This window comes from Hemicordylus capensis, chromosome 4, assembly GCF_027244095.1.
Source record: "Hemicordylus capensis ecotype Gifberg chromosome 4, rHemCap1.1.pri, whole genome shotgun sequence".
NCBI lineage: Eukaryota > Metazoa > Chordata > Lepidosauria > Squamata > Cordylidae > Hemicordylus > Hemicordylus capensis.
In genome coordinates this window covers 42,682,141-42,707,369 of record NC_069660.1, presented here as the reverse complement: position 1 = coordinate 42,707,369, position 25,229 = coordinate 42,682,141, and the positions used below count along the sequence as shown (strand labels likewise).

Below are 25,229 nucleotides of genomic sequence, written 5' to 3'. Positions count from 1 at the left end.
GGTGTAGATTAAACTCACCTAAGCCAGTGAGTTTAAGCCACTGAGGCTATTCTCATGACCAGGAGGAATTGGGCTAAGGGAGCCTAGCTTGGTTCCTCCTGGTCGTGTGCTGCAATGGGAGCCATGCAGCAGAAAACCTCATAAAATAGCCCTCCCCTTCAACCATTTCCCCAATTGTGAGATGGCATGGCATGGCTCTGCGCTGTGGTGACTCATGAGACCCCTGACTAGGAGGCTACAGGAAGCTTCCCGGCCTCAGGGGTCTCCCCAGAATGCCCCATGCACTTGCATGGGGCATTCTGGGACTTCTGGGGGCCAGGTGGCCCCCAATCTCGACACACCCCCACTGGCTCTGTGACGGAGCCGGTAATCATGTAGGCAGCTGATCCGGCCGCCCAGGGCAAGCTCCCTACTTGTCTTAGGGGAGAGCAGGCTAAGCCCGCTCTCCCTGCAGAGCCCATTTAGGCTCTACACATGGATTGTATGCAGAGCCTCGCTGTTTCTCAGGCAAGCTTGAGGTGCTGCAGGGATAAAGGGGGAGCACCCATCCATACCACTTTGAACTCTTTGAAAGAAGGGTGGTGTGAAAATGTGCTTCTAGTGAATACACAGTAAGAGTGGTTCGGCTTGTAGGAACTTTGATCCTCTTATCCCTTGCCGATGCCCTAGAGCAGGGGCAGGCAACCTTGGCTTTCCAGCTGTGGCTGAACTACAACTCCCATCACCCCCAGCCACAAGAGATTGCAGCTGGGGATAAGGGGAGTTGTAGCTCAGCCACCGCTGCTGGAGAGCCAAGGTTGCTCTAGACACAATGCCGTGTTTGGACATGCCTTCTCAGTCTTGCCTTGGGAAAACTTTCCATATCTTTGTTGCTGGTATTTATCAGAACTTCTAGTAGCTGTGAGAAAGGCAGTCCATGTTTTCATTCAGACAAGATAACAGAAGAAGATAACAGACAGAAAATTCCATTTGTTAACCCTCACTTCCTACTGTCAATGGCTGTAGACTGTGTCCAGGGTTTCTGGTACTTTTCCTCACATGAGAGCACATGAGCTCTCATGAAAGTCATGACAGAAACAGTAATGTTGGGAAAGCCTGTGCCCATGACGACAAGCAAGTCAGAAATGCTGGCCACTGTTGGGTACCAGCATACTGGGCTAGATGGGCCTTACTCTGATCCAGCAAGATACTTCCTAGGTGTATATGATAAATATTTGCCAGCATTCTTTAAAAACATAGGAAACTGCCTTATACCAAGTCAGACCATTAGTCCATCTACAGTAGCTTAGTATTATCTACGTTGACCGGCAGCAGTTCTCCAAGGTTTCAGGCAGGAATCTCTCCCAGCACTACCCACAGCATTTTCAGACTGGCTTTTTAAACCCTGGATATAAATTGGGCTATACTTTTAACGTGCAATTAAAAACCCGACTCGTGTGTGAAGTGCTCCCTGATAGCTCGCAGGGACTTTGGGGTAAATCTGGCCGATATATGAATGCACACCCTCCATTCCAAAGGAGATGTGAATTAAAAGTCAGATGTGAAAAAGCTCCTGGAGGCTTTACATATGGGGCTTCTGCCCCAAATCTCCTTTGGGAGCGAGTGTGTGCGTTCACACACCAGCCAAACTTACCCCGAACTCCAAGTTGGGCTTTGTGATGCAAATTCTTGTTTATTTCTGAAAACACCAGAGCAAATAAGGAGAGGTGCTGACGTAGAATCATTTGCATGATAAGAGGCATGGTCTCTTCAGAAATGCAGATCTATCTCTGCAGGGAACTGTCCTCCACCACCTCAATTGGCTAGGAAGGAAAACACTGACGCCTGCCATGTGTACTTGCAAAAACAAAAGCCAAGAGCAGAGGGGAGGGGCTGCTTCCCTCAGTGCCACGAGTGTACTTCGAAGTGGCTTCGTTCAACATTTACCCTGAAGCCAAGTGTGAATAACCTCCAGGAGATGCCAGGGAGTGAGCGTGGGGCCTTCTGCATGCAAACAGTCATTCTTCCATTCAACTACAGCCCCATCCCCTATTCTTACAGCAGACGATGCTCTCATGTAGTCAACCATCCAAATGCAAACCAGGGCAGACCCTGCTTAGCAAAGCAGACAATTCATGCTCACTAATGCAAAACCAGCTCTTCTCCCCTTCTTAACTGATTTTTCCAGTCAATTAAAAACAACAACCCTGTACTTCTATCTTTGAAATTGCACTAGTGCTTTAGTATTACTAATGTGATACCCTGTTCCCACATAAATAGGGGCTAAACCAGTGATCTTCATTATTTTTAAAGCAGGGGCCATTTTGGCAAAATCCTTTGATGTGAGAGCCAATTTCCCACTGTGCTGACTTCTGCAATGAAGTACTGTGCTTTTCCCAGTGCTGGGAAGGCCCTTTAAAAGACACAGAGCTTCTCTTAAGAGTTCTAGGAAGAAAGCACTGGGAAGGGTTATACTTCCCTGCATTCTGTGCATGCCTTCCAAGATGACACAGGGGCTCAAGAGGGCTCTGTTTCCCTTAAAAGAGCCACCACCACCACCTGCACTGGGCAAAGCATAGCACTGCACACTGAGAATGGTCTTCTCCACATGGTGCCAGGGGTATGCTGCAGAGTCCATACCCATCCAATTAACAGTTCGTCAGGGAGCCATACTTGGCAGGGTGGGGGGAGGCACCACTGGCCCCTGGGCCTTACAGTGAAGAACAGTCTGGGCTAGATCATGTTTGCATTCTTGAGGCTCTTCTCACTACCATTTAGCAGTTCAGCTTCAGAAATGTAATCATGGGCAGGAATGCTGTTGTAAGGCCATGTGTGTTGGTAAAAACCCATTCTTGGGTGAAATTTAATACCTTCAGTATTAAATGGGGAAGAAGTGAAAAAGTCACAAACTCTGACAAATCAAAGTTCTTTTTCAGGGCCTGCTTCCATGTTCTTCGTGCCTCTTAAGTCACATCTGCAGCAGTGAAACAAAATGCATGGTGTTGGAGGAGAGGAGAGGAGAGCTGGTCTTGTGGTCGCAAGCATGACTTGTCCCCTTAGCTAAGCAGCGTCTGCCCTGGTTGCATGTAAACGGGAGACTTGATGTGTTAGCACTGCAAGATATTCCCCTCAGGAGATGGAGCCACTCTGGGAAGAGTAGAAGGTTTAAAGTTCCCTCCCTGGCTTCTCCAAGATAGGGCTGAGAGAGATTCCTGCCTGCAACCTTGGAGAAGCTGCTGCCAGTCTGTGTAGACAATACTGAGCTAGATAGACCACTGGTCTGACTCAGTATATGGCAGTTTCCTATGTTCCTGTGTTCCTATGGAGTCTCGAAAGTTAACTTGATCAGAGGCCGGCTTGCAAAACAAAAAGAGAGATGCTAAACAGAGAAGGTCAAAAATCAAATAAGCAGGCTTCCTAGCCACTTACCAAAGCTAAATAGCAATTCCTTTGGAGCAAACAGCTTGCCAGATCCCACTGCTCCCATGTTATGGAAACTAGGGAAATGGAAGATAAAAGATTCAGAAAGGTACCCATATGCTTTTCTTTCTAGGGCAAGTAGAAGCGGTGTGGTGGTTGGGGTATTAGATTGGGAAGATCTTGGATCAAATCCCTGCTCAGCCACAAGGCTCACAGGGTGACCAGCTCTCAGCTTAGCCTAACCGACCTCACAGGGCTGCTGTAAGGCCTAAAGGAGAGGGGTCATGTATATTGCTCTGAGCTCTTTGCTTGAAGGGTGTGATAAAAATCTAGTCGCCTTAATAGCTGCTGTGGGGAGAATGTCATCAGGAAAATCACACGGGGGAAAGGGTTAACCCTCTCCCTGTGCACCTCAGTCCTGATCTGGATTGGTGCACCTGCAACTTAAAAAAAAATAGTTTAAAAAAAAAATGGAAATGCAATGACACATTTCTTATCTAGTTTGGTCCTTAATATTACTGGTACAGAAAGCCTATAAGATTAAGGGGATCACTGAGACACCAAACAAGTATATTAGGGATTTGTGAGAGATCTAAGATTAGACTTCTTTGAGTGGATAGAGTTTTAGTGCCTGCACAGCTCTCTCTCCTCCTGCTCCATTGGCTACTATTCCATTTTAAAAATGCACACACAAAATAGGGCTGTGCCATTTTTGGACATACCATTTGCCCCACAATGAGGGCTCTGCAGAAACTGTGAGACACAATGAAAGACGTATGCCTGGTCAGCCCAGCAAGAGACTTAAGAGACATATGAAGCTCATCATCACGGATTAATGTTCACAAATGCACAATCACATAGTTACCTCTAGCCTGGAAATCAAGGTTATAATTTATTATTAACAATGGCTGACATTCAGTGCAGTGTTGTGTCCGTAAAATCTTGCTGTGGGGTTTCCCTATTTTTGACAAATAGTTTCCCTATTGCGGACAATGTTCAGAGCATCATGTTGGCCATTGTTTAAGTGTGACTTTTAAATTAAAAAAAAATTCTCAAAGCATTTTTCATAGTAGATGGTATAACAGTAGTTTCCTGGCTCAAAAATAAAACATGCACACAGGCGCACACACCACATGACATGGTGCCAGCAAGGTATTTCTTTCCCAGTTCGCAGGGGTACATGTATTGGTTGTGCTGTATGTGGTTATTTCTAGCCAGGTTCCCAATCAGGAAGGCTCCAGAGACAACACATAACAGAAGCCTGAAAAGGGTTATTGATAATTCACCAGCACTCAACCATGTCAGGCTTCAGAACAAGCCACCTTGACCCAGATGAAGGCCTCTGTGCGAGTAAGTACCTCACATTAATGCTGATCTGACACACTGATAATGTATATTCCTAAGAATTTGCATCCTGTGTTCTTCTAAACCAACTGCATAGTTCATTTTTTATAGCGAGACGTATGTTTGTCTCTTGTACCCATTTGTTCCGATTTCATGAATAGGAAGTGGGAGGGCAGAGGCTGGTAATGATGGCCAGACTGTGGTCCTGATTTCCTTCTGATAGTCCAGTTTCTTCAGAATATCCCAGTTAAGTGGTACTACTTAGTCCACAGAATGCAAAACTACTAAAAGGAGCAGAAGAAGGACCAAATATAGATCTGATATGTGTGCAACACAGAGCAGTGCCATGCTAGTCAATTTGCAAGCCAGTGGTGTAGCAAAGCTGAAGGCGGCCTGGGTGCAAACTCGAGAGCACTCTGATACCCCTTCCTACCTCCACTGCCCCTTCACCCCCTCCCCCCCGCTTACAATGGTGCAGCAGCTGCATGTCCCCATTCCAGCCAAGTGAGTGCCTGAGCCTGGGAAGTGGCAGGAGCGTTGTACACTATGCTGGCTATGCAGAGCCATGCTGAGGATGAGCAGCGCCACCGCTGGGCAGCGGGAGTGGAGAGGTGAGCAAGGTGGCCCTTCTCAGGGACAGGAAGCTCTGGGAAGTTGGGTGAAGCAGGTTCTTCGGACCTGTCTGCCCGATTAATGCTCCACCCTGTTGCAAGCCCTATTTTATTTGTTGTCTTGTTTGTTTATGCCTGCATGTATATCCCACTTTTCCTCCAATGTGCCCAGAGTGATGTACGTGGGAATGCATGTACAGTCATTCACATAAAACATGTACCTATGAACAGACATTTGCACGCACTTACAACATAATGTCTGAATAGGGCTACCATCAACAACTGAGGGTGGGAATCCCCCGGATACAGGCTAGATAGTGATTGGGCTTCCATAAACACGGCTGCCATAGGGATAAGGTGAGGTGGTTGCTTCAAGCAGCAAATTCTTGGGGTGTCAGCTCAGCCAGGTGGCAAGATGCCCTCCCAGCTCATGTGTCTCCTACTGCCTACCACCACCAGAGCAGTGCTTTGTCACAGCCACTGCTCTCCAAAGGCTACTTTGACTCAGTCCTCCTCAGTCTCTTCTCTTATCTCTTTGCTCCTTGCAACTTGCAAGGGTCAGATCAGCTATCCTTCTCTCCTCAGGCTCCTTGCAAAGCTTGCGAGAAGAGACAAGGAGGCTGCTGGCAACCTGGCAAGTGTTGGTTTTTAAAGGGGCTTCTACCAGGGGTGGGAGGAAAGGCCACATTTGGTGCCTCTGTCTCCCCCAAGTACCACAATACACCTTTGGGCCACCCCAGCACCCAGTGTGAAGTAGCATTCACAGTTCCCAGACTGTCATTGCTGCTGCTGGCATTTAAACAGTGACACAGAGCATAATTACCTCCGCTCAGCCTCAGCATGTGATTTGCTTTCAGTAAACAGGGCACTTTGTTTAAATCATATTCACTTTCCTCTGTGGGGCTGAGCTGGCCCTAATCTTCCAGCGAAGAAAGCTCTCTCCTCCTCCTCCCTCCGCCTCCTCTTCTAGTATTTCCAGCCCCTCAGAGTAAATAACAGGGTAATAATTTACTTCCTTGCATAAGCCACTCCTTGAAAATATTCTGGTGACCTTCAAACTAATTCATAAAAACAAAAAACAACTGGAGTGAGGCAGGAAGGGAAAATACAATCAGGCAGTAGGACCACTGTAGTGAGAAGATGGCCATGTTCAGCTTCCTGAGAGACCCTGAGAAGGTTGCCTGGTAGAATTAATTCCTGTAGCAGGTAAAGTTTGGATTTGAATGCACATTCGTATTCAGATCTCTCTCTCTCTCTTTCTCTCTCTCTCTCTCCCTGCAAACTGTGCAGCACATGGACTGCAACACTTTGGAATTGATCCACTGTGGTGCACCCTGTTATGTGGTTTCCTCTACCCAGTGATTTCTTCCCTTCCAAAATCCCAGGTCAGCTGACTCTGGTTCACAAATAGTGTTACATCCTAATATATGGATAAGGCGGGAGACAGCTTCTTTCCAAATAGCATTAAAAAGAACCGGCAACAACCGGTTTGATTTGGTTTCAAGTTCTTGTGCGAAAAAGTCTACTGCATCGTTCCAAAATGGCTATGAAAGCTTGTGTTTTGTACTGCCATTTGACAGAACATTCTTATTTCTAATAGCATCATGGGGGAGGTAGACGGCCCTGGTTTGGCGGGGAGCAAGCAGGAAACAGACGGACAACTTTGTTCAAGCTTGTGTCTAGAAATGTTGTGCTGAGGGGTTGGCGTGTTCTTTGAAGCTATGATTACGGAATAAGGGTTATTCGGATAAAAGGGGGGTTCCTAAATGGCTTTGAGCTTACCAATCAAGCAGGACTGAGAGATTAATCCCAAGCAAGGTAAAATGTAATTTCCTAGCAAGAACCCTTAATAACATGTTTGGGAAACTTGGCTCCAAGAGGACTGGGGAAATTTAGCTTTGCTTTGGAAATCTGGCGACTGGCATTTTTCTGGGAGCCAGACTATGGTAGAAATGAAAAGACTGCTGTTTAGCCATATCATGGACAGCTGGCAAAAAAAGGGAAGGAGGGGTTTCAATTTCATAAGAAGTTATTGCAGTGCTAATGGTATTTTTAAAAAATCTTCTAAAAATCAAATGCGTCTATTTTTTTAGTCTCTCTGTAGTCTTCTTTGGTTCTTCCACTATTTGGGGGTTTACGTTCTGCTGCACAACCTTCATTCATTTCCATGAAGCTTATTCTGATTTCCCACATCCAAAACTACATTAAATACATTAAATTTGCACAAGCTTGGTAGATTTGTCTCCAGGGCTTTACTTACTTAAAGTTAGAAACACAGAAAGTTGCCATCTACCAAGTCAGACGACTGATCCATCTAGCTCAGTATTGTCTACACTGATTGGCTGTGGCTTTTCCAAGGTCTTGGGCAGAAGTCTTTCCTAGTCTTACTTGGAGATGCCACGGATTGAACCTGGGGCCTTCTGCATGCAAAGCAGATGCTCTACCACTGAATTATGGCCCCGCCTCCAAAGGTGGGATACATGGATTTCCCATTCAGGAACTAACCACACCAAGACCTGCTTAGCTTCAGTAAGGATGCTGTATCATGTGCCCTTAGACCATACTCTTGGACACAAGGATCTGATGTTCACTGGGGTGGGGTGGGGGGAGAATGTATTATTATTCCCCACTGTGATTTTCATTGACATATTCATAAAAGAGAATTAACTTTCAGGATAAGGTCTTACATGCGCATGCACACACCCTAGGAAGTCAATTTGGCCTGGGCAGCAGCCTTGAACAAGCAAGTCAGATGGGATAACAATAAATCAATCAATAGTCCTGCAGTCATACATGTTTTTACGTTGAAGCAGGGTTTCATTGAAGTTAAGGAGTTCCAGATAAATAGGAACACCGGAAGCTGCCTTACACCAATTCAGACCATTGGCCCATCTAGCTCAGTATTGTCTACACTCTACACAGACTAGCAACAGTTTCTCCAAGGTTGCAGACAGAAGTCAGCCCTATCTTGGAGATGCCAGGGAAAGAACTTAGAATCTTCTGCATGCAAGCATGCAGGTGCTCTTCCCAGAGTGGCCCCATTCCCTAAGGATAATATCCAACAGTGCTCACACATGTAGTCTCCCATTCAAATGCAAACCAGGGTGGACCCTGCTTAGCAAAGGGGACTATTCATGCTGGCTACCACAAGACCAGCTCCTGGGACTTAAATGTTAGATATTAAAGCCTTTTTGTCCACGGGGGATTTTTAACTTTCTGTTTGTTTTCCAAGCTCAGTTTCCATTTCTTCGGGTCCTCAGTTGCAAGTCCTCAGTTTTGAATTTAGCTGTCATGTGTGCAGATACTGAGGCGGGTCTCACGATCCGTGAGACCCACTTTTTGCAAAACTGCGGGGACAGCGGGCTAAACCCGCTCTCCTCGCAGACGATCGTGCAGGGAGCCCTGGGTGGCTGGATCGGCTGCCCACACAGTTGCAGGCTCCGTGACGGAGCCGGCAGGGGCTGGGGGGAGTGGGGGCCCCATGGCCCCCGGAAGCCCCAGTATGCCCTGTGCGAGTGCGCAGGGCATACTGGGGAGACCCCCCAGAGCCAGGAGGCGGATTTTCGCTTCCCGGTTGGGGGTCTACTCATGAGTAGCTGCAGCGCGGAGCTGTGCCACAGCTACTCATGAGCAGATAGCCCGGGTTTGCGCAGCACTCGCACCGCAAACCCAGACTAAGGGGCGGGCTACTTGAGCGGGTTAGCCACTCAAGAACCACCAGGCTTGCTTGTGAGCCCGGTGATTCTTATGATTAACAAAAATCGGGCTAGGTTCTCCTAGCCCGATTTTTGTTAATCGTGAGAATAGCCCCACTATTTTGCTGTTTGGGGTGGAAGTAGGTGGAGGGTGAAAATGTCCATTCATTTCTGGAACATGTGAGTGTGCATGTATTCAGCTTTGTGTAGAAGTATGTACCAGTAGCCCATGCATGTACATGAATATGATCTAAGCTTGGTGAACATGGCTGTGGGGATGAGGCCATATCTCAGTGGAAGAGCTCATGCTTTGCCTGCAAACGGTCCTAGGTTCAATCCCTGGTATCACCAGGAAGGGCTGCAAAAGACCCTTGTCTGAAAAGCTGGAGAGCAACTTAAGGCTGAGAATACTGGATGAGGATGGGGCATAGTTCAGTGGTAGAGCACATGTTTGTTCCAGGTTTGTTCCTCTAGGGCCTGGTTCGCACAGTCATTCAAAACTAGGTTTAATATGGGTTACTGACATTAGCATGATTGTGTGAACACATGCCAGGATGGTTTATGGCCTGAGATAAATTTTAGATTTCCACCATGGCATGGGTTCACACAATCATGTGAATTTTGGTAACTGACATTAAACCTAGATTCAAATGATTGTGTGAACCAGGCCCTAGGTATCTCTAGGTAGGGCTGGGAAAGGCTCTTTCTTGTAAGTCTGGAAAGCTTCTGCCAGTCAGTGTAGACTATATTGATCTAGTCCTAGCTAACTAATGGCTGGACTCAGTATCAGGCAGCTTCATATGTGCAACATAGTTTGGATTTTATTTATTTACATCTCTGACCTGAACTTTTGGATCCAGTTTCACAGTAAGTTGATGATTCAGAGATGCATGTTGTTACACCCATACTTCCTGTCCTTCCTGCTGCTGACCCTTGCTCCTCATTGCGGCCAGCACAATGATGGTCACCAGCATCTTATTTTTACTTCCATGTGCAAGCGCATGTATGAATATAAAAATAAACACAAGGGCAGCAGTTAACTGGATGGCAGCAGAAGGCTCTGCCTAGATCTAGGGAGAGTAGGCTGCAATTAACTACAGACTCTGAAACCCAGGTGTGTTTTTCTGTGTACAAGAACAGACCTCTGGCAGTAGAATACTCCATTCAAAACATATTAAATGCTGGGAAGCAATGTATATGAGCTAGTTTCCAATGAGCAATGTTTTTGAGCATAGGGTGCAGCTGACCTTTTGCACAACAAACATTGTTAACACATTTTCAATATAAGGGCATTCCATATTTTACAAGTTTTGAGACAGCGTGGGAAGTTCCTTTAATTATTGTACTTGAAGAATTGGCATACCTCAGTTTAATCTTATGTAAGGCTAAGAAGGCATAATTGATCCTGAACTAAAGGCCATCAGGCTGAAACCCTGAAGTCATTTCACACTTGACATATTTTAGAAAATCTTGACATAGGGTTCCACAGATGCACTCACCATATTACTCTCAGCAGTCACGAATCATTTCCTGGTGAGACACCACACCACCACTCCCCTTCCCCAGATTTTCTGCACATTGCAAAGAACTCAGGCTAGGGAGAGGTCTCGGGCAGGAGAGACAGTCAGCCAAACATTTCCCTGGCACACGTAGTGGATGAAGGGAAAGGAAGGGCTCAACCTCTCACTTGTGCTAGCCTTGAAAGATTCTGAGAATCAACCAGCTGTGTCCAAGTGTCTATAGGCTAGTAAGAATGAAAGGTTGACCCCTTATTCTAGTGTTATGCATATGCCAGAGGCTTTGAGATTGGGTGATTCACAAAGAACACTTGGCTTCCAAGGCCAGTGAGAATGTGTAGGCCCTTGACTAAAAATGTAAAGCAGACCTGCACACCATAAGGCCCAGGGGGGCAGATCTAGGCTGCAGGGATATTTTTACGGAACCATCCTATGCATGTTTATTCAGAAATACGTCTCACGGTGTACCCAGTAATAGGAATGTGCACAAACTGGCAGATGACTGGTTCGGTGGTGGCGGGGGGGGAGGGTACCTTTAAGGATCGGGGAGGGTGTTTTTAACCTCCTCCACTGCATTTCCCCCACCAGCGCTGTGCCCAAAATAGCTGGCGTGGGGCGGCAGTGTACCCTCTTGTCGCCCCAGTCAGTGTCAGACCAGAAGTGGCTGGTGCGCATGCACATATCACAGGGGAGACTTGGCAGAGGGGTGTGAGCACCCTTCCAGCTCCTTAAAGGTAATGCCCCGCTGCTGAACTGCCAAACTGGTTCGGAAGTCTGAAAAAGGACCTCCAAACCAGTTCGTGTACATCCCTACCCAGTAAGGCTTACTCCCAAGTAAGCATGACTATGATTGCAACCTGAAAGTGATAGTGATTTAGGGAGAGGAGAGAGCATTTATTTGGGGCTGGCATGCACTCCAGGAGCCCCACTGACTTGGCAGGGATAAGACCTATTTTCTGGCCCATATCCTTGGTTAAAAATTGTCGGCCCCTTAATGGGGGAGATCAACAATTAAAACTCCTTTAATATTTTAAATAATATTTCAAATATAGTAATTAATGTGCTGAAAATGTACTTCAGCCTCCATGTACGAAGTCATGGTTGGTTCTGGCCCACCGGGGCATTTGAGTTGTTCACCCCAATGTAAAGTGTCAATATTACAAATGCAGGCCTCTGTTCTGCCTGTATTTTACTGAGGGACTTAATAGTAGCTTGGAAGGGTGATTTAGATCAGGAAAACAGGAGGGAGGGAGGGTTAAAAACAAGCCCTTCCCCAGTGCTGCTGTTCTGATCATAGTCAGAGTTCCTCGTTGCTCCTTTAAAGTTAAAAGGGAGTCAGGAGAGCCGATCATTACTCTCCTGTATCATGACTGGCCAGAACTGTCTGATGAATATAGAACCCAGCAGCAAACAGAATTTGCTGCTGTGCAATGTGCGAAATCAGTAGTAGGGTTGGCCCAACAGCTGCTCTCTCCATATGTAGTTATAATTATGGTGCTTTCTCTCTGAAGCTATTGTAATGATCCTGGCTGCTTAATATTTAAATGAAACGTTTAATTATTAAGCAGCCTAGTTCTTTTGATTTGGAACTAGTATCATGCAGTTAGAAGGCATAGCAAACGTGGATTCCCACAGCTGCTGCCATGTCTCAAACAGTACATCTATCAGCATGGGAAACAAAATGTGCAGGTAGGATAATTTACCGTTCCGTCAGTTGATTAAGCATTTTATTACTCTGAGAAATGGCTTGATCCTGGAATGAGAAGTGGGAGCTGCAGGCCAGTAACTGGGACAAAGTTTCTCTCTCCCCCCACCCTCCATTAAGACTTTGTTAAAGAAATACAGCTGAGTGTACATTCACACATAAGTGCAAATCTCATCCTTTCTCCAACAAGCTCAAGAGGATATACATGGGATTCATTCAATTTTTTCTTCTTTGCAATAAACATGAGATGTATGTTAAGCTGAGAAACAATGGCCATATTTGCATGTAACATGGATCCGAGGGTCCAATGGACCCATGGTTCCATGATACCCCCCCACCCCACTCTCCTGTCCAAATTTGGACTTACTGGAGAGCAGTCTCTTTGCAGTTGGCAAGACTGTAGAGAGGAGGGGGAGCTGGCTGTGTGGGCTTCCTTCTTTGCTGACAGACAGTACAGCCAATCATGTTGGAGTTGAGGGAGGAGCTTCCTCCCTCAACTCCAGTTCCAGGGGAAGCAGCCTACAGTTCCAAATTTGGATGTACCACAGGCTGCCTGGAACCTTGGGTTGTGGCGATGAAACTCACTACAACCCAAGGGTTCAGATTGGAGTTCCAAATCTGAACCCTCAGTTTCATTGCCGCACATAACCCAGGTTGCCCACATTCAGAAGTAACGTCTATGGAACTGCAGGCCCATTCAGCTGCGGTCCCATGTTACGTGTGAATGTGGCCAATGAGTGCCCCAACACCCACTGTGCTGGCCAGGGCCAACCACAAGGCAGCTAAGTTAAGGAACTGTTAAGGAACTGTTGACCTAGAAAAGTCCTATATAATCCCTAATGATTGCCAGGCCGGTCCCATCAAGCAGCTGCTTGAGCTGGCTTCCCTTTCCTCCTGAGCTGACCCATTGGAAGGGAGGCCCCAAGCAACCAAAGGAGCACTCTCTCTTCAGAACTGGAGCTTGACTATGGCAAGGGGTCCAGAGAGTGATGGAGCAGGTTCTAGGGGTAAAGAGCCCTGCTGGGGGTGGAATTAAAGTAATTGATTAAATCAAGTAGAGTGTGGTGTAGTGTAGGCTAGGGATGTGCACGAACTGGTTCGACGGTCCTTTTACAGACTGCTGAACCATTTCAGAGGTCTGGCATTCAGACCAGTTCAGAGGCGGGGGCGGGTTACCTTTAAGGAGCAGGGAGGGTGCCCATCCCCCCGCTGCCACTTTCCCCCCACCGGCACCATCTCCAAAAACACTGGTGCAGGCCTGCTGAGTACCTCCTTGTAGCCCCGGTCAGCATCATACCGGAAGTGACTGTAAGGAGTTATGCAGCAGCCCCGCACCAGCGTTTTTTGAGACGTGCCGGTGGGGGGGAAGCGGTGGCGGGGATGGGCAACCTCCCTGCTCCTTAAAGGTAACCTCCGTGCCTCCCATTCGTCCATGAACCTGTTCATGCACATCCCTAGTGTTGGCCTGGGACCAGGGAAACCCAATCCCCATTCAGCTATGAAACTTGCTGGGTGACTCTGGGCCAGTCCCTTATCTCTCAGCCTAACCTGCCTCACAGGTTGCTGTGGGCGTAAACATAACAATATACACCCCTCTGGGCTCTGTAGAGGAAGAATGGGATATAAATGTAGTAAACAAATTTGCCCTTTATTCCCACAGCCAAATACTGCTAGTGGTAAGCAGGGGGAAACCAGTACTAGTTTTCGCTCCTTCTTCACTGGTTGTTGTGTACCCTTCCAGAAGAAGTCCAGAGGATTATGACTCTACATGACACACAGAACGAAGATTAACAGCACTGTGATAAGCAGAAACACTGCTTGGATAGTGATCCTTGGTAGGAGTTAAAAACAACTGTAGTAATTATGTGTTAGTACATCCCTGTAGGACTTTGTTCTCTTGACACTTGTCAGAGGTGAGCATCTCCGTTTTGCAGAAAGGTTTCCTTGGTGCACCACACAGCAGTGGTTTCCCTTATAACACACTGGCAGTGTTGTAACTATTAATAAAAATAGTGGATGACACGATGAGGAAAACGACTCAAAGTAGTCTCACAGGAATTAAAAGGACAAGTCAGGCAATACCTAACTTGTTCTTTTCATTTCAATGGGACTACTTTGAGTCATTTTCCTTATCATGTTGGCAGTGTTTGTACATGAGCTCATAAACTCTTTGACACCCCCCCCCCACATTCATTTCTCTACTAGCTGGATCCAGATCCATGATAGCTTGCACATAATTTCCTATTAGCGTGTGACTCATGAAGGCCTGTTTTTGCAGCATGGGCTGTTTTGCAGCCCATGATGCAAAACTGTGCTTCAGGAGCTTGTGGGGACATCTAATATACAAAAAAAACACCTTTGCCTGGGATGCCAGTGAAACATCTGGTGGGTGAAGGGGATAGGGAATGTCAAATAATGGAAGCCTGGCTTAGACTAGTGTTTCTTATGTGCTATCTTTAGTGTTACCAAAGCAGTCCTTCTTCCTAGAACAGCTTTTCCTGGAATCTTGAGCGACAAACAGGAAATTAGCCTAAGGGTCAACAGCATGTTGGGAATCATTTGTACCAATGGTGTCTGCAGCTGCCTAGAGAGAAAACAACAACAAATATTTATATACCACTTTTCAACAAAGGTTTTCAAAGCAGTTTACACAGATAAATAACAAATACATATATAAGATGGCTCCCTGTCTCCAAAGGGCTCACAATCTAAAAAGAAACATAAGATAGACACCAGCAACAGTCGCTGGAGGCACTGTGCTGGGGGTGAAAAGAATAGAGGTCAAAGAGAATACACTTTTCATTCAGGAGGACACAATACATACACCAGAACTGACTACATCTTTTTATCTGAAAGAAGAGTAGCAGAGCTAAAGTCAGTTAATATAGCTCCAAAAATCTATGCAGATCAGGCTCCTGTAAAAATAATATGTGAGAGGAAGGCAAAAAAGAATATATTTAAAAATTGGCCTTTGAATAATACTCTTCTGGATTCCCAACTAATTAAAGAAAAAAAATAATGAGGAAATCTAGATATTTAATTATCTTAAACGTACCTGTTGCTAATCCCATGCTTGGCAGCTCTCACAAGAGAGCTGCAGATTAGTGACAGGGACGGGAGGAGAAATGGGCATGGAGGAGAAGCGGCAGCTGCCAGTCGGGCTGGCTGTGCAGGGGAAGTGGCAGCCGCCAGGACAGCATGCAGCTGCGCAGGCAGGGGTGTAGCAAGGTTGGATTGGGCCCAGAGATGAGATTTTAAAATGGGCCCCAGCCCCTCAAAGTCCAGGGCCGCCGCACACCCCAAGCCCCCAAGGATTTAAGTCTGATATTTCAAAATAAGTATGCTGCCTGGAAATACATTTCACCGAATAAACACATGCACACTTCACAATATATAGTGATATACATTGAATACTATATATTTGTAATACTTTTAATGCCTAAAACACACTAGAAACACTAATTATTAAAATGGGCCCCTTGCTGCAGATTAGCGAAGGAAACTTTCAACCATGCAGTGTGAGCCTATGTATGTTTTCTCAGAATTCTGAACAAATTCAGTAAAGTTTGATTCCAGGAAGTTTTTCACACGGGGCTTTTTAAAAGCCCTTTAACATACAACTCCTCTGGAATGGAGGTGCTGTGTTCATATGTTGGCCAGATTGACCCTGAAGCCCCTGCGAGTTATTGGGGAGCAGTTTATTTATGTATTTATTTATTTATGTGGTTATGTATTTATTTGATTTCTATACCGCCCTTCCAAAAATGGCTCAGGGCGGTTTACACAGAGAAATAATAGATAAATAAGATGGATCCCTGTCCCCAAAGAGCTCACAATCTAAAAAGAAACATAAGATAGACACCAGCAACAGTCACTGGAGGTACTGTGCTGGGGGTGGAGAGGGCCAGTTACTCTCCCCCTGCTAAATAGAGAATCACCATGTTAAAAGGTGCCTCTTTGCCAAGTTAGCAGGGGTTCACACGCAATTCAGGTTTTTCACTGCTCGTTAGAGTGTGATTTATATCCAGAGTTTTTAAAAATACACTATTTTGCGTTGGTTCTTTGAGACAACTTTAATTTCACAGTAGGGCCTCCCAGTAAACTTGCAGTAAAGCCTGTTGTGTGTAGAAGTCCCAGGTAAGTGTGTGGAGAATTGCAGCCTCAGGCAGCAAATCTAAGCACATTTAGCTGGAAGTACATTTCATTGAAACCTAAAGGACTTACTAGCAAGGAAAGCATGTCTACTTAAAAATAAACTCCATCGCATTCAACTGCCTGAGATCCTTCCCTGGTAAGTGCATATAGGACTGCACATGCTCAGGGATGTAAACCAAACCAAACTAATTTGTGCTCCCAGCATATTTTGCTCCCTATAGGAGACCAGTAAGTCCCACTGAAGCAAGGAAGACAGGTGGGGAGAAATAGAGAAAAGAGCAAGAATTAGCACCATTCCTCAGGAGAAAAAAGCGGTGGGGTGGGGGAGAATGAGGAATCTGCCTTTTCTTGGTAAAATTTTAAGATAGATGAGACATGCCAGGGTTCAAAGAGCTCCTGAAGTTACACCCTAGTCTGTCCTAAAAGTCATTCTCCCTGCTCCCCAGTGTGGAATTAGGGCTGGTTGTGGTCTCTCATTGTATTGAGATAAAAAACGCTCTCTGCAGGTGCTCAGAATCAGGGTCATCCCTAGTGGGGTGCAGGGCTGGGGTGCAAATCAGCATGTGCAGGGTCTCCTTAACAATTTCATATAATTACAGAATCATACTGACTAATGACATACAGTGTAAATAGTGTGAGTGAGGTTTTTGGACATGTCCAACAGCTTGGCATTTCTAAAGAAAAATAAAATAAAATAAACCCCCCAGACAACTGTCTCCCCTTGCCTGATCGTAGTTATGTCCATGCGTGCAGGAGAAGAAGCCACCAGTAGGTGGCTGTGAAGGATAATAATAACAATAACTAGCTGGCCCAGGTGCAGAACATCTGCACCACTAGTTCTCCCTTTTTTTCTCCACCCTCCTTCCCCACCTTGTTCTCAGCCCCCCCCAGCCACCACCGCTTTCTCTCCCCCGCCCGCCACTTTCTCTCCCCCTCCCGACAGCTCTCATGAGAGCTGCCACACATGGGATTAGCCACAGGTACATCTTAGCGAATTATATATATACTAGTTGACCAGGCGCATAGCATCTGCACCCCTAGTTCTCCCTGGCTACCCCCCCTTCAGCCCCTTCTCCCTAACTCTTCCCCCAGGTGTCTCTAACCACCGCCCACCCTCTTGCTTCTCTCCCCCCCTCTCCCCGCTTGTGGTTTCTGACCAGCTTGCTGGCCCGGTTGCTCCTGCTGCCGCTTCCTCACACTGGCGGCGCGCAGTGCCTGCCACGGCTCGTCCCGCCGCCGTCCGCCCACCCGTCCGCCATTTCCCTGGGCAGCAGCTCAACAGTCTCATGAATCCTGCCGTGCGTGAGCTCCACCACCCAGCCAATCCGGTGCCTCGGCTTCCCAGCCAATCCACTGGGTTGCCGGGACGCTTCCCCACAGAGGCACGTCTACGGGGATTAATTTTATATATATATATATATATATAGAGAGAGAGAGAGAGAGAGAGAGAGAGAGAATAATAAATTAATAATAAACAACTTTATTTGTTAGCCACCCCGTAACAAATTGTTCTCTGGGATTTAGTACTGGGATTTCAAAAAATATTGCTATTAAAGACAACTATTTTAAAATGTTGCTTCAGTGGCATTATACAACAATTAGAATAAATCTTCTGTACCAGACAGCATCAGATATTTGTTGGAGATGTGAATCACATCAGGCAGGATTTCTTCATATATGGTGGGACTGCAAGGCAGTCAGAATTTTTTGGCTACGTGTAATACAAAGTATATTTGAAATCAAAGGAGATTGTTTGAACTGTAAGCTCCACTGAGCCCTTTCTCATGATTGCGTCAGCAAGCTTGCCAGTGGGTGGCGGGGAAGGTTGTAGAAGCTTGCAGAAACTTGCCTTCCCCACAAACGATCTTGGTGCTGGGTCTGCGTCTGCGGATCACATACCCAAATGTTCCGGATCACATACCCAAATGTTCCGCTTGTTGGGGGTAATTACTTATACAGCAGAGTATTTCTGGAGCTAACTTGCTCTCATTACAGCAGAAGTTAACAGGGTCTCAAGGGCAACAGTTTGGAAACGATAAGCATGGAGATTCATGTAAGGTTAAACTAATCTGTTTTATTATATGGAAGCTTGGTTGGTACATTCTTTAAAAATTTCTCACTGTACAAGTATGTTAAGTATCAGGAGTGATATGGTCCTACAATGTTGTGAGTTCTAAGATGTATTTCAATGTATATTTTGACTTAATTAAAAAAAAAAGGAATAAGAAAAATGATTCCCTGTACCTAAAAGTTTCCCACTCTAAAAAGAAACACAAGAGTGACACCAGCATGAGTCAGACACTATGTTGGGTTCAATAGGGACAGTTGCTCTCCTTCTACTAAATATAAGAGAGACGACACTTTAAAAGGTGCCTTTTTGCCCAGGTGGCATGGCCAGGGTTCAAGCAGAGGTACAAAACAAAGGGGAACACACAGTTGCAGAGTACAAGAGTGGCTTTCATATAGGCCCAGCTCAGATGTAATGCTAAACCATGGTTTAGCATTATAAGAATACTAGCTGGGCCAGGCGCAGAGCATCTGTGTCTCTAGTTTGCCTCAGCCATTTTCTCTCCCTCATGCCCACCCTCCCACCTGCCCACCAGCACTTATTTTCGGCTGGCCGGCTGGCTGGCTAGCTGGCCGGCCAACCTCCCGCTGGCTGCCTTAGCTCGCCACCTCCTCTCACCCGCCGTCCAGCCCAGTACCTCCTGCCAGCAGCTGACTTTTCTTGCTGGCCAGCTGGCCAGCCACTTCCTTTGGCCCATCGCTGCAGTTCTTCTCGGCAGCCGACTGGTCCGCTGTCTGCTCCGGCCCACCACTGCACTTCCTCCTGGCAGCTGGCTGGCCCACCGCTTCCTCCGGCTTGCCGCCGCTCTTCCTCCCGGTGACGAGCCAGCTGGCCCGCCTGCTGGCCTCCTGCCTGGCTGCCATCACTGTTTCCTTCCCTGTCACTGTCCGGGCAGCTGCTCACGAACTCTCACGAGAGCTGCCACACATGGGATTAGCGATGGGTATGTTTAGGAGAATTATATATATAGATGCCTTGGTGAACCCCAGGCTTGTTGTTAACCCCAACTCTTCTTTCCTCCTTCATATGTAATTAGAACTTTTCTTTGCCATTTGTAAACCAGATACTGGTGTGTTTGTTGGATAAAACAGGAAACTGTGAATTGTTCCAAACTGCAAACACAAGCTTCTAATTAGAGGTGAAGGAGGAGAGAAGGGGAAAGAGAGCACAAAAGCCCAAGCCTAACAACAGTGCATTTGTGCCGGGCCGGATTATGACATGTGGAGGCCTTATGCTATGCCAAGCTTAAACGGCCCCATGGCATTACAAAATAGGTCAGAAGTCCCATCCCGGCACATCACTCACTCCTCGCCACACTTCTCATGGTTACAGCAGGGTTCATCTGAAGAGGTGAATGCTGCCTGTAACCATGATGGAGTTGGCCCATGATGGAGTAGACCCAGTTGATCTAAACTGGGCCCTGGTCTAATAAAATTTCAACAAAACTCTCAGTTATTTCTGCACAGATTTATAAACTCAATATGATGAATAATAATGTAACCACTTAAGTATATTTTTGTCTTATCAGAACGATCATGCCTGTTTAGAGCCTTTTCCTCCTTTCTCCTATATTTTCCAACAGATTATGTAAACTTGAAAATCAGTCATTTTTTGGTGTAAAAAAACAAGTCATTCCTACACACACTCATCCTTCATACTGTGAGTAGGGATGTGCATGAATGCCTCATGCAGGCAGGGTGGGGAGTGGCTCCCTTTAAAAGCAAGCAAGTAGGTCCTTATCTGCTCCACTGCCACCCCGCCGCTTTTCTGGGCATGGCACTCGCTCTACCAAAGGCCGCACATGGTTGCGGAGCTGTTTGCTGTAACCTGTGTGTGGCGTCAGCACACACATGGCCGCCATGCGTATGCAGTGGCCATGTGCATGCCAATGCCATGCACAGGCTGCAGGGAACAGCGCTGCAGCCATGTAGGACCATGGGTAGAGTGAATGCCACACCCAGAAAAGGGGGGGGGCGGCAGTGGGGCAGGGAAGGACCTACCAAACTGTTTTTTAAGGGAACTGCTTCCTGCCCCGCTGAACCGGTTCGGCTGTGGGTGTCTGTTCTCATTGGAGGCACCAAACCAGTTTGTGCGCATCCCTAACTGTGAGACCCTCAGCTGTAACTTACTTCGCTTGTGCCTAAATCCAGCACTGCATTTTTGTAATGCCAAGCCACGATTTACTGTTACGTCTGAATGGGTTGCAAACATACTCTCCAATGTTTCACCGATGAAAATAGAGACATCCCTGTGTCTGTGCAGGGGGCATGGCCAAGCAACCTGGGAAGTATAGCATGCCACTGGTGGAAAGCGAGGTAATAAAGTGAATGCACACCACATTATTCAAGATCATCAAAGCAAATGAGCCAAGCCCATATTCTGCAAAATGTCACAGATGAAAGTAGGGACACCCTTGCCACAACAAATTCTCACACCAAGGATTATTGCCCAAATCCCTGCACCATTACTCATGGATGAATTCCACCTGCCAAATGCTGTGCACTACTTCGTGCCTTAGTGCTGAGAACCCATTTCCATTCAGGTGCATTAGAAACACAATGCACCCTCCCATGGATTTGGAATTCAATTTCTAGAGACTCTGCTGAAGGATAACAGCTCTAGCAACTAACATGGAAAAACAACAACAACCTGAACATGGCATCCCTAAGAGGCAAGACAGGGCCAAAATAGGAACAGTAGTTTACCAGGGACCAATTCCAGAAAACAGGGACTATTCCTTGTAAATAGGGACAGTTGGAACATATGGTTATATAGTGGTGAACTAAGGAAGATCGTGCACAGAGTCACATGGCACATCACTGCCTTTCCCGTGTAATTTTCAGCAGCAGACCAAACAAATTTCATTAGTTTGTGAGTACATATTGAGGCTGTTCTCATGAGCAGCCAAGACTAGACTAGGGCATTGGCTGCCTGTGGGAACCTCCAGGAGCTGCGGGGCTGCCTACGGCAACTTGGCGGCAAACCCACCTAAGAAGCCTGGCAGTTAAATGAAGTTAAGAGAATGGGTACTCCCTTAACCCTATTGAGTTAATCATGTGTCAGCACCGGTTGCTTTCAGCCAGTGCTGAAACACTGACGGGCGCCTGCCTGTTGCTAGGGGAGATACCCACAATGCACTGCACACTTAAGCGGTGAACTGTGGGATTTCCAGGGGCTGGGATGATGCGTCCCAGCCCCTGCAGCTCAGTGCTACCTGGGACAGCAGCAGATCGTCTGGGCACACAATTTGTGTGCCCAGCAACAACATGAGGATCATCTGCAGAGAAGGCGAACTTCTGATGCCTTCCCTGCTGCCCGCCCTCAAGCCCTCTCCCGCGATCATGCTAAAGGCCTCATTAGCTCTTTAAACATCAGCCCACAGACACATTTTTATCACACAAACACGTCAAGAGGTTTTGCAGTGTAAACAAATCTAATATTAAGTGTAGCTAAGATTCAAGCTTAGCCACCTAATGGCAGAGTGGGAAATGACCTGCCTAGCAAGCATGAGGTTGCCGGTTCGAATCCTTGCTGGAGAAACACCTATATTGGGCAGCAGCAATATGGGAAGATGCTGAAAGGCATAATCTCATACTGCGCGGGAGATGGCAATGGTAAACCCCTCCTGTATTCTACCAAAGAAAAACCACAGGGCTCTGTGGTCGCCAGGAGTCAACACCAACTCAATGGCACACTTTACCATTAAGATTAAAGTTTACTAGAAGAATCAAACTTTTAAAATAAGGCAAGATAATTTTAAAAATAAGGCAAGATATGTTGCCTATTTTAGACCCTCTGGATACACCTTTTTTTTTTTTTTGCTGGAGATCCAAGTTGAATGATGTCTGTTTTAAATGCTCTGTGGTTTTGAAATCGGACACCAATGCGATTGTGATTATGAACATTCTCCATTCTTACTATAGGACATCATTTTTCTCTTTGACACCTTTATAGATTGCACAGCAGGGACTCTGGCAGCGATAGTTTCTACAGTGGAATTTTACTGGATCCTGCTTTCTGATAAAGCTGTCACCAGGAAGCACTATTTCCTGGTTCTGATGAAAGAAAAGGAAACTATAGCAAATAAGGATTTTCTAATAATCACACACACACACTGCTTTGTATTGTACTTTTCAAGATCTGTATCCTTTACTAGGTTCGCCAAGTGACTAGAAAAAAAGGCTCGTGCTTTTAACAGCAGTCTGATGTGTAGAAATCAGTAGGCAAAGCTTTTCATAAATGTAGTCATCTGCTAATATTTGCACATCTTAGTTATGGCATTCCCCCTCTCCTCTGAGAACTATCAGCTTGGTTTGAAGTAGCACATGGCACCAGATTTTGTGAATATGTGCATAGCACATAAATAATTTTGTACCCAGAAACCAGTGTACTGAGTGGACAGCTATGAGCAGAAGAGTGGCATGTCCATGACCCTTTTCATACATGTGATTTGCTGCATCTGACTGTTCAAACCAGGTTAACAATCCGTGGCCAACACATCAGACTGGTTTGAAAAAAGACCACCCTCAAAGGTCATGTGAATTGCCTCAACAGCTAATGTTCTTAGCATGCCAATGAGTTTCCATCTCTGTACCGGTTCTCTTCTTGGCTTCCAGCCAATGCATAATCACAATGTCTTGTTTTTACTTCCTACCTGTATGAACACTGACCTTAATATTTGCAGGAGAAGGACACAGGAATAGAGACCTCCAGGCTGCCTCTTCATACTCCTTGCTGCATTCAGCAGAAGCCCAGACTGCCTACATAGCGTTGGTCAGACAAGAAAGCTGTCAAATAATTTCCCAAGCAGCGTATACATCTCCGAGCTGACTTGATGCACCCACCTGGAGCAGAAGCCTTCTTTAAAACATTAGGAAGGACAAAAGGTAAACTTCAGCCGATTTCCACCCCACTCAGTGAAAAATATCATGGTGATGATCTTTAATGTCAAGTAAGCCTTCAGAACATATATCAAGATTAGTTGGATTAACATGGATTTGTTATCTTTTATCATCCCAGTCAGGGGGGTTAAGAATAATATGAGGATGGATTCCCTCAACTATTTCATTACACAGTAATGGGTTTATGGGGCTGCAATCAGCATTTGTGATAGTAATAAATTATCCCTGAATATAAATGGTATTCTGTATGGGTGGCATCTTGGCAATTCAAAGGGTAACGGAATCAGGCATATTATCACTTTTTCAATGACTGTAGCTAAAAGCAAAATTCCAAGCTGATATTATCTATACCCACTGGCAAGAGAGCATCTCCTACTATAAAGCCATATTTTTACATTCTCCTTAAATATAGATAATGTCTGGAGCATGCAAAATATGTTGGTAAGAGAATCTGAATTTTTGGACATCATTTCTGATTCAGTTACTGATATTTTGCACATTGCAGACAAGGGGTTTGTAAAAATATGGCCTTATAGCACGAGATATTCTCTTGCCAGTGGGTATATATAATATCATCTTGAAAATTTGCTTATTGCTACAGTAATTGGAAAAGTGGCACCATGCCTGATTCCATTACGCTTGGAACTGCCCATCTGCTGGATTCACAACTGATTAGAAAAAGGCAGCCTTATCTACTTGTGCCTTGAGCAGTTTGATCTGCAAGACTCAATATGGTAAATGACTACGGCATGGAGGTAAGTATTATCACTGCCAAATGTCTGCTGTTAAAGGCATAGAAGCAGGGACCAATAAAAAGGTTGGCAATCTATTCCACAACTTTTAGGTGGCAAGGAATTGCTTAGACCAGGGTACTTGGTACTTAAAATAACACTTATCAGCTATAAGTCCCACTGCCTATTGAGATGATCTGGGGACTTCTGTCTGTCTGTCTGCAGTTGCCACCAGCTTCTCTGGTAGTTACTCAGGGACAGGCTTTCTCCATTGGTGCCCCGAGGCTTTGGAATGTGTTCCCTGTCTAAATACGAGCCTCCCCATCTCTGGCAGCTTTTAAAAGGACTGTTAAGACACAGTTATTCACCCAGGATTTTAATTAACTTATAGAATCTATCATTGTTTTAAAAGTTTTAACTTTGTTTTTCATTTATTTTATTGTAAACTGCCCAGAGACGTGAGTTTTGGGCAGTATACAAATATGCTAAATAAATAAAATAACAGTATGTCCAGATGGGTAATCTTTCTGCAATCTGTTACTGATATTCACACAAAGAGAAGATGCCTACCCTACCACTTGATCCATCACTTTCTGAGTGTCTTATACAAAAATATATTACAACTGGCCTGAACCAGAGAGGAGAGCTGGTCTGGAGAGGAGAGCTGGTCTTGTGGTAGCAAGCATGACTTGTCCCCATAGCTAAGCAGGGTTTGCCCTGGTTGCATATGAATGGGAGACTAGAAGTGTGAGCACTGTAAGATATTCCCCTCTGGGGATGAAGCCGCTCTGGGAAGAGCAAAAGGTTTCAAGTTCCCTCTCTGGCTTCTCCATGTTAGGACTGAGAGAGATTCCTGCCTGCAACCTTGGAGAAGCTGCTGCCAGTCTGTGAAGACAATACTGAGCTAGATAGATCAATGGTCTGACTCAGTATATGGCAGTTTCCTATGTTCCTATGTTCCTAACCAAAGTCTGAGGAATCTTCTTCCTGTCTTTGAATACTGAAACCTCTCCCCCGCACCCCCTGATGAGGTTATTTAATTGTACCTGTTCATCCATTCTCCAAGAAACTTCAAGAATTTCCTCTGCTATCAGAAGCGAAAT

At 45.9% G+C, this 25,229-nt stretch overlaps 1 protein-coding gene across 1 annotated transcript in view; it reads left to right on the top strand.

Moving 5' to 3' along the window:
• Positions 1-6,431: 6,431 nt before the first annotated feature.
• SGK2 (serum/glucocorticoid regulated kinase 2) overlaps positions 6,432-25,229 on the top strand; it is a 61,445-nt gene continuing 42,647 nt past the window's right edge. Inside the window, exons 1-2 of the mRNA XM_053250424.1 lie at positions 6,432-6,560; positions 23,179-23,380. Coding sequence (XP_053106399.1) covers positions 23,329-23,380 — 52 coding nt within the window. The 5' untranslated portion in view covers positions 6,432-6,560; positions 23,179-23,328. The remainder of the gene's footprint in view (positions 6,561-23,178; positions 23,381-25,229) is intronic.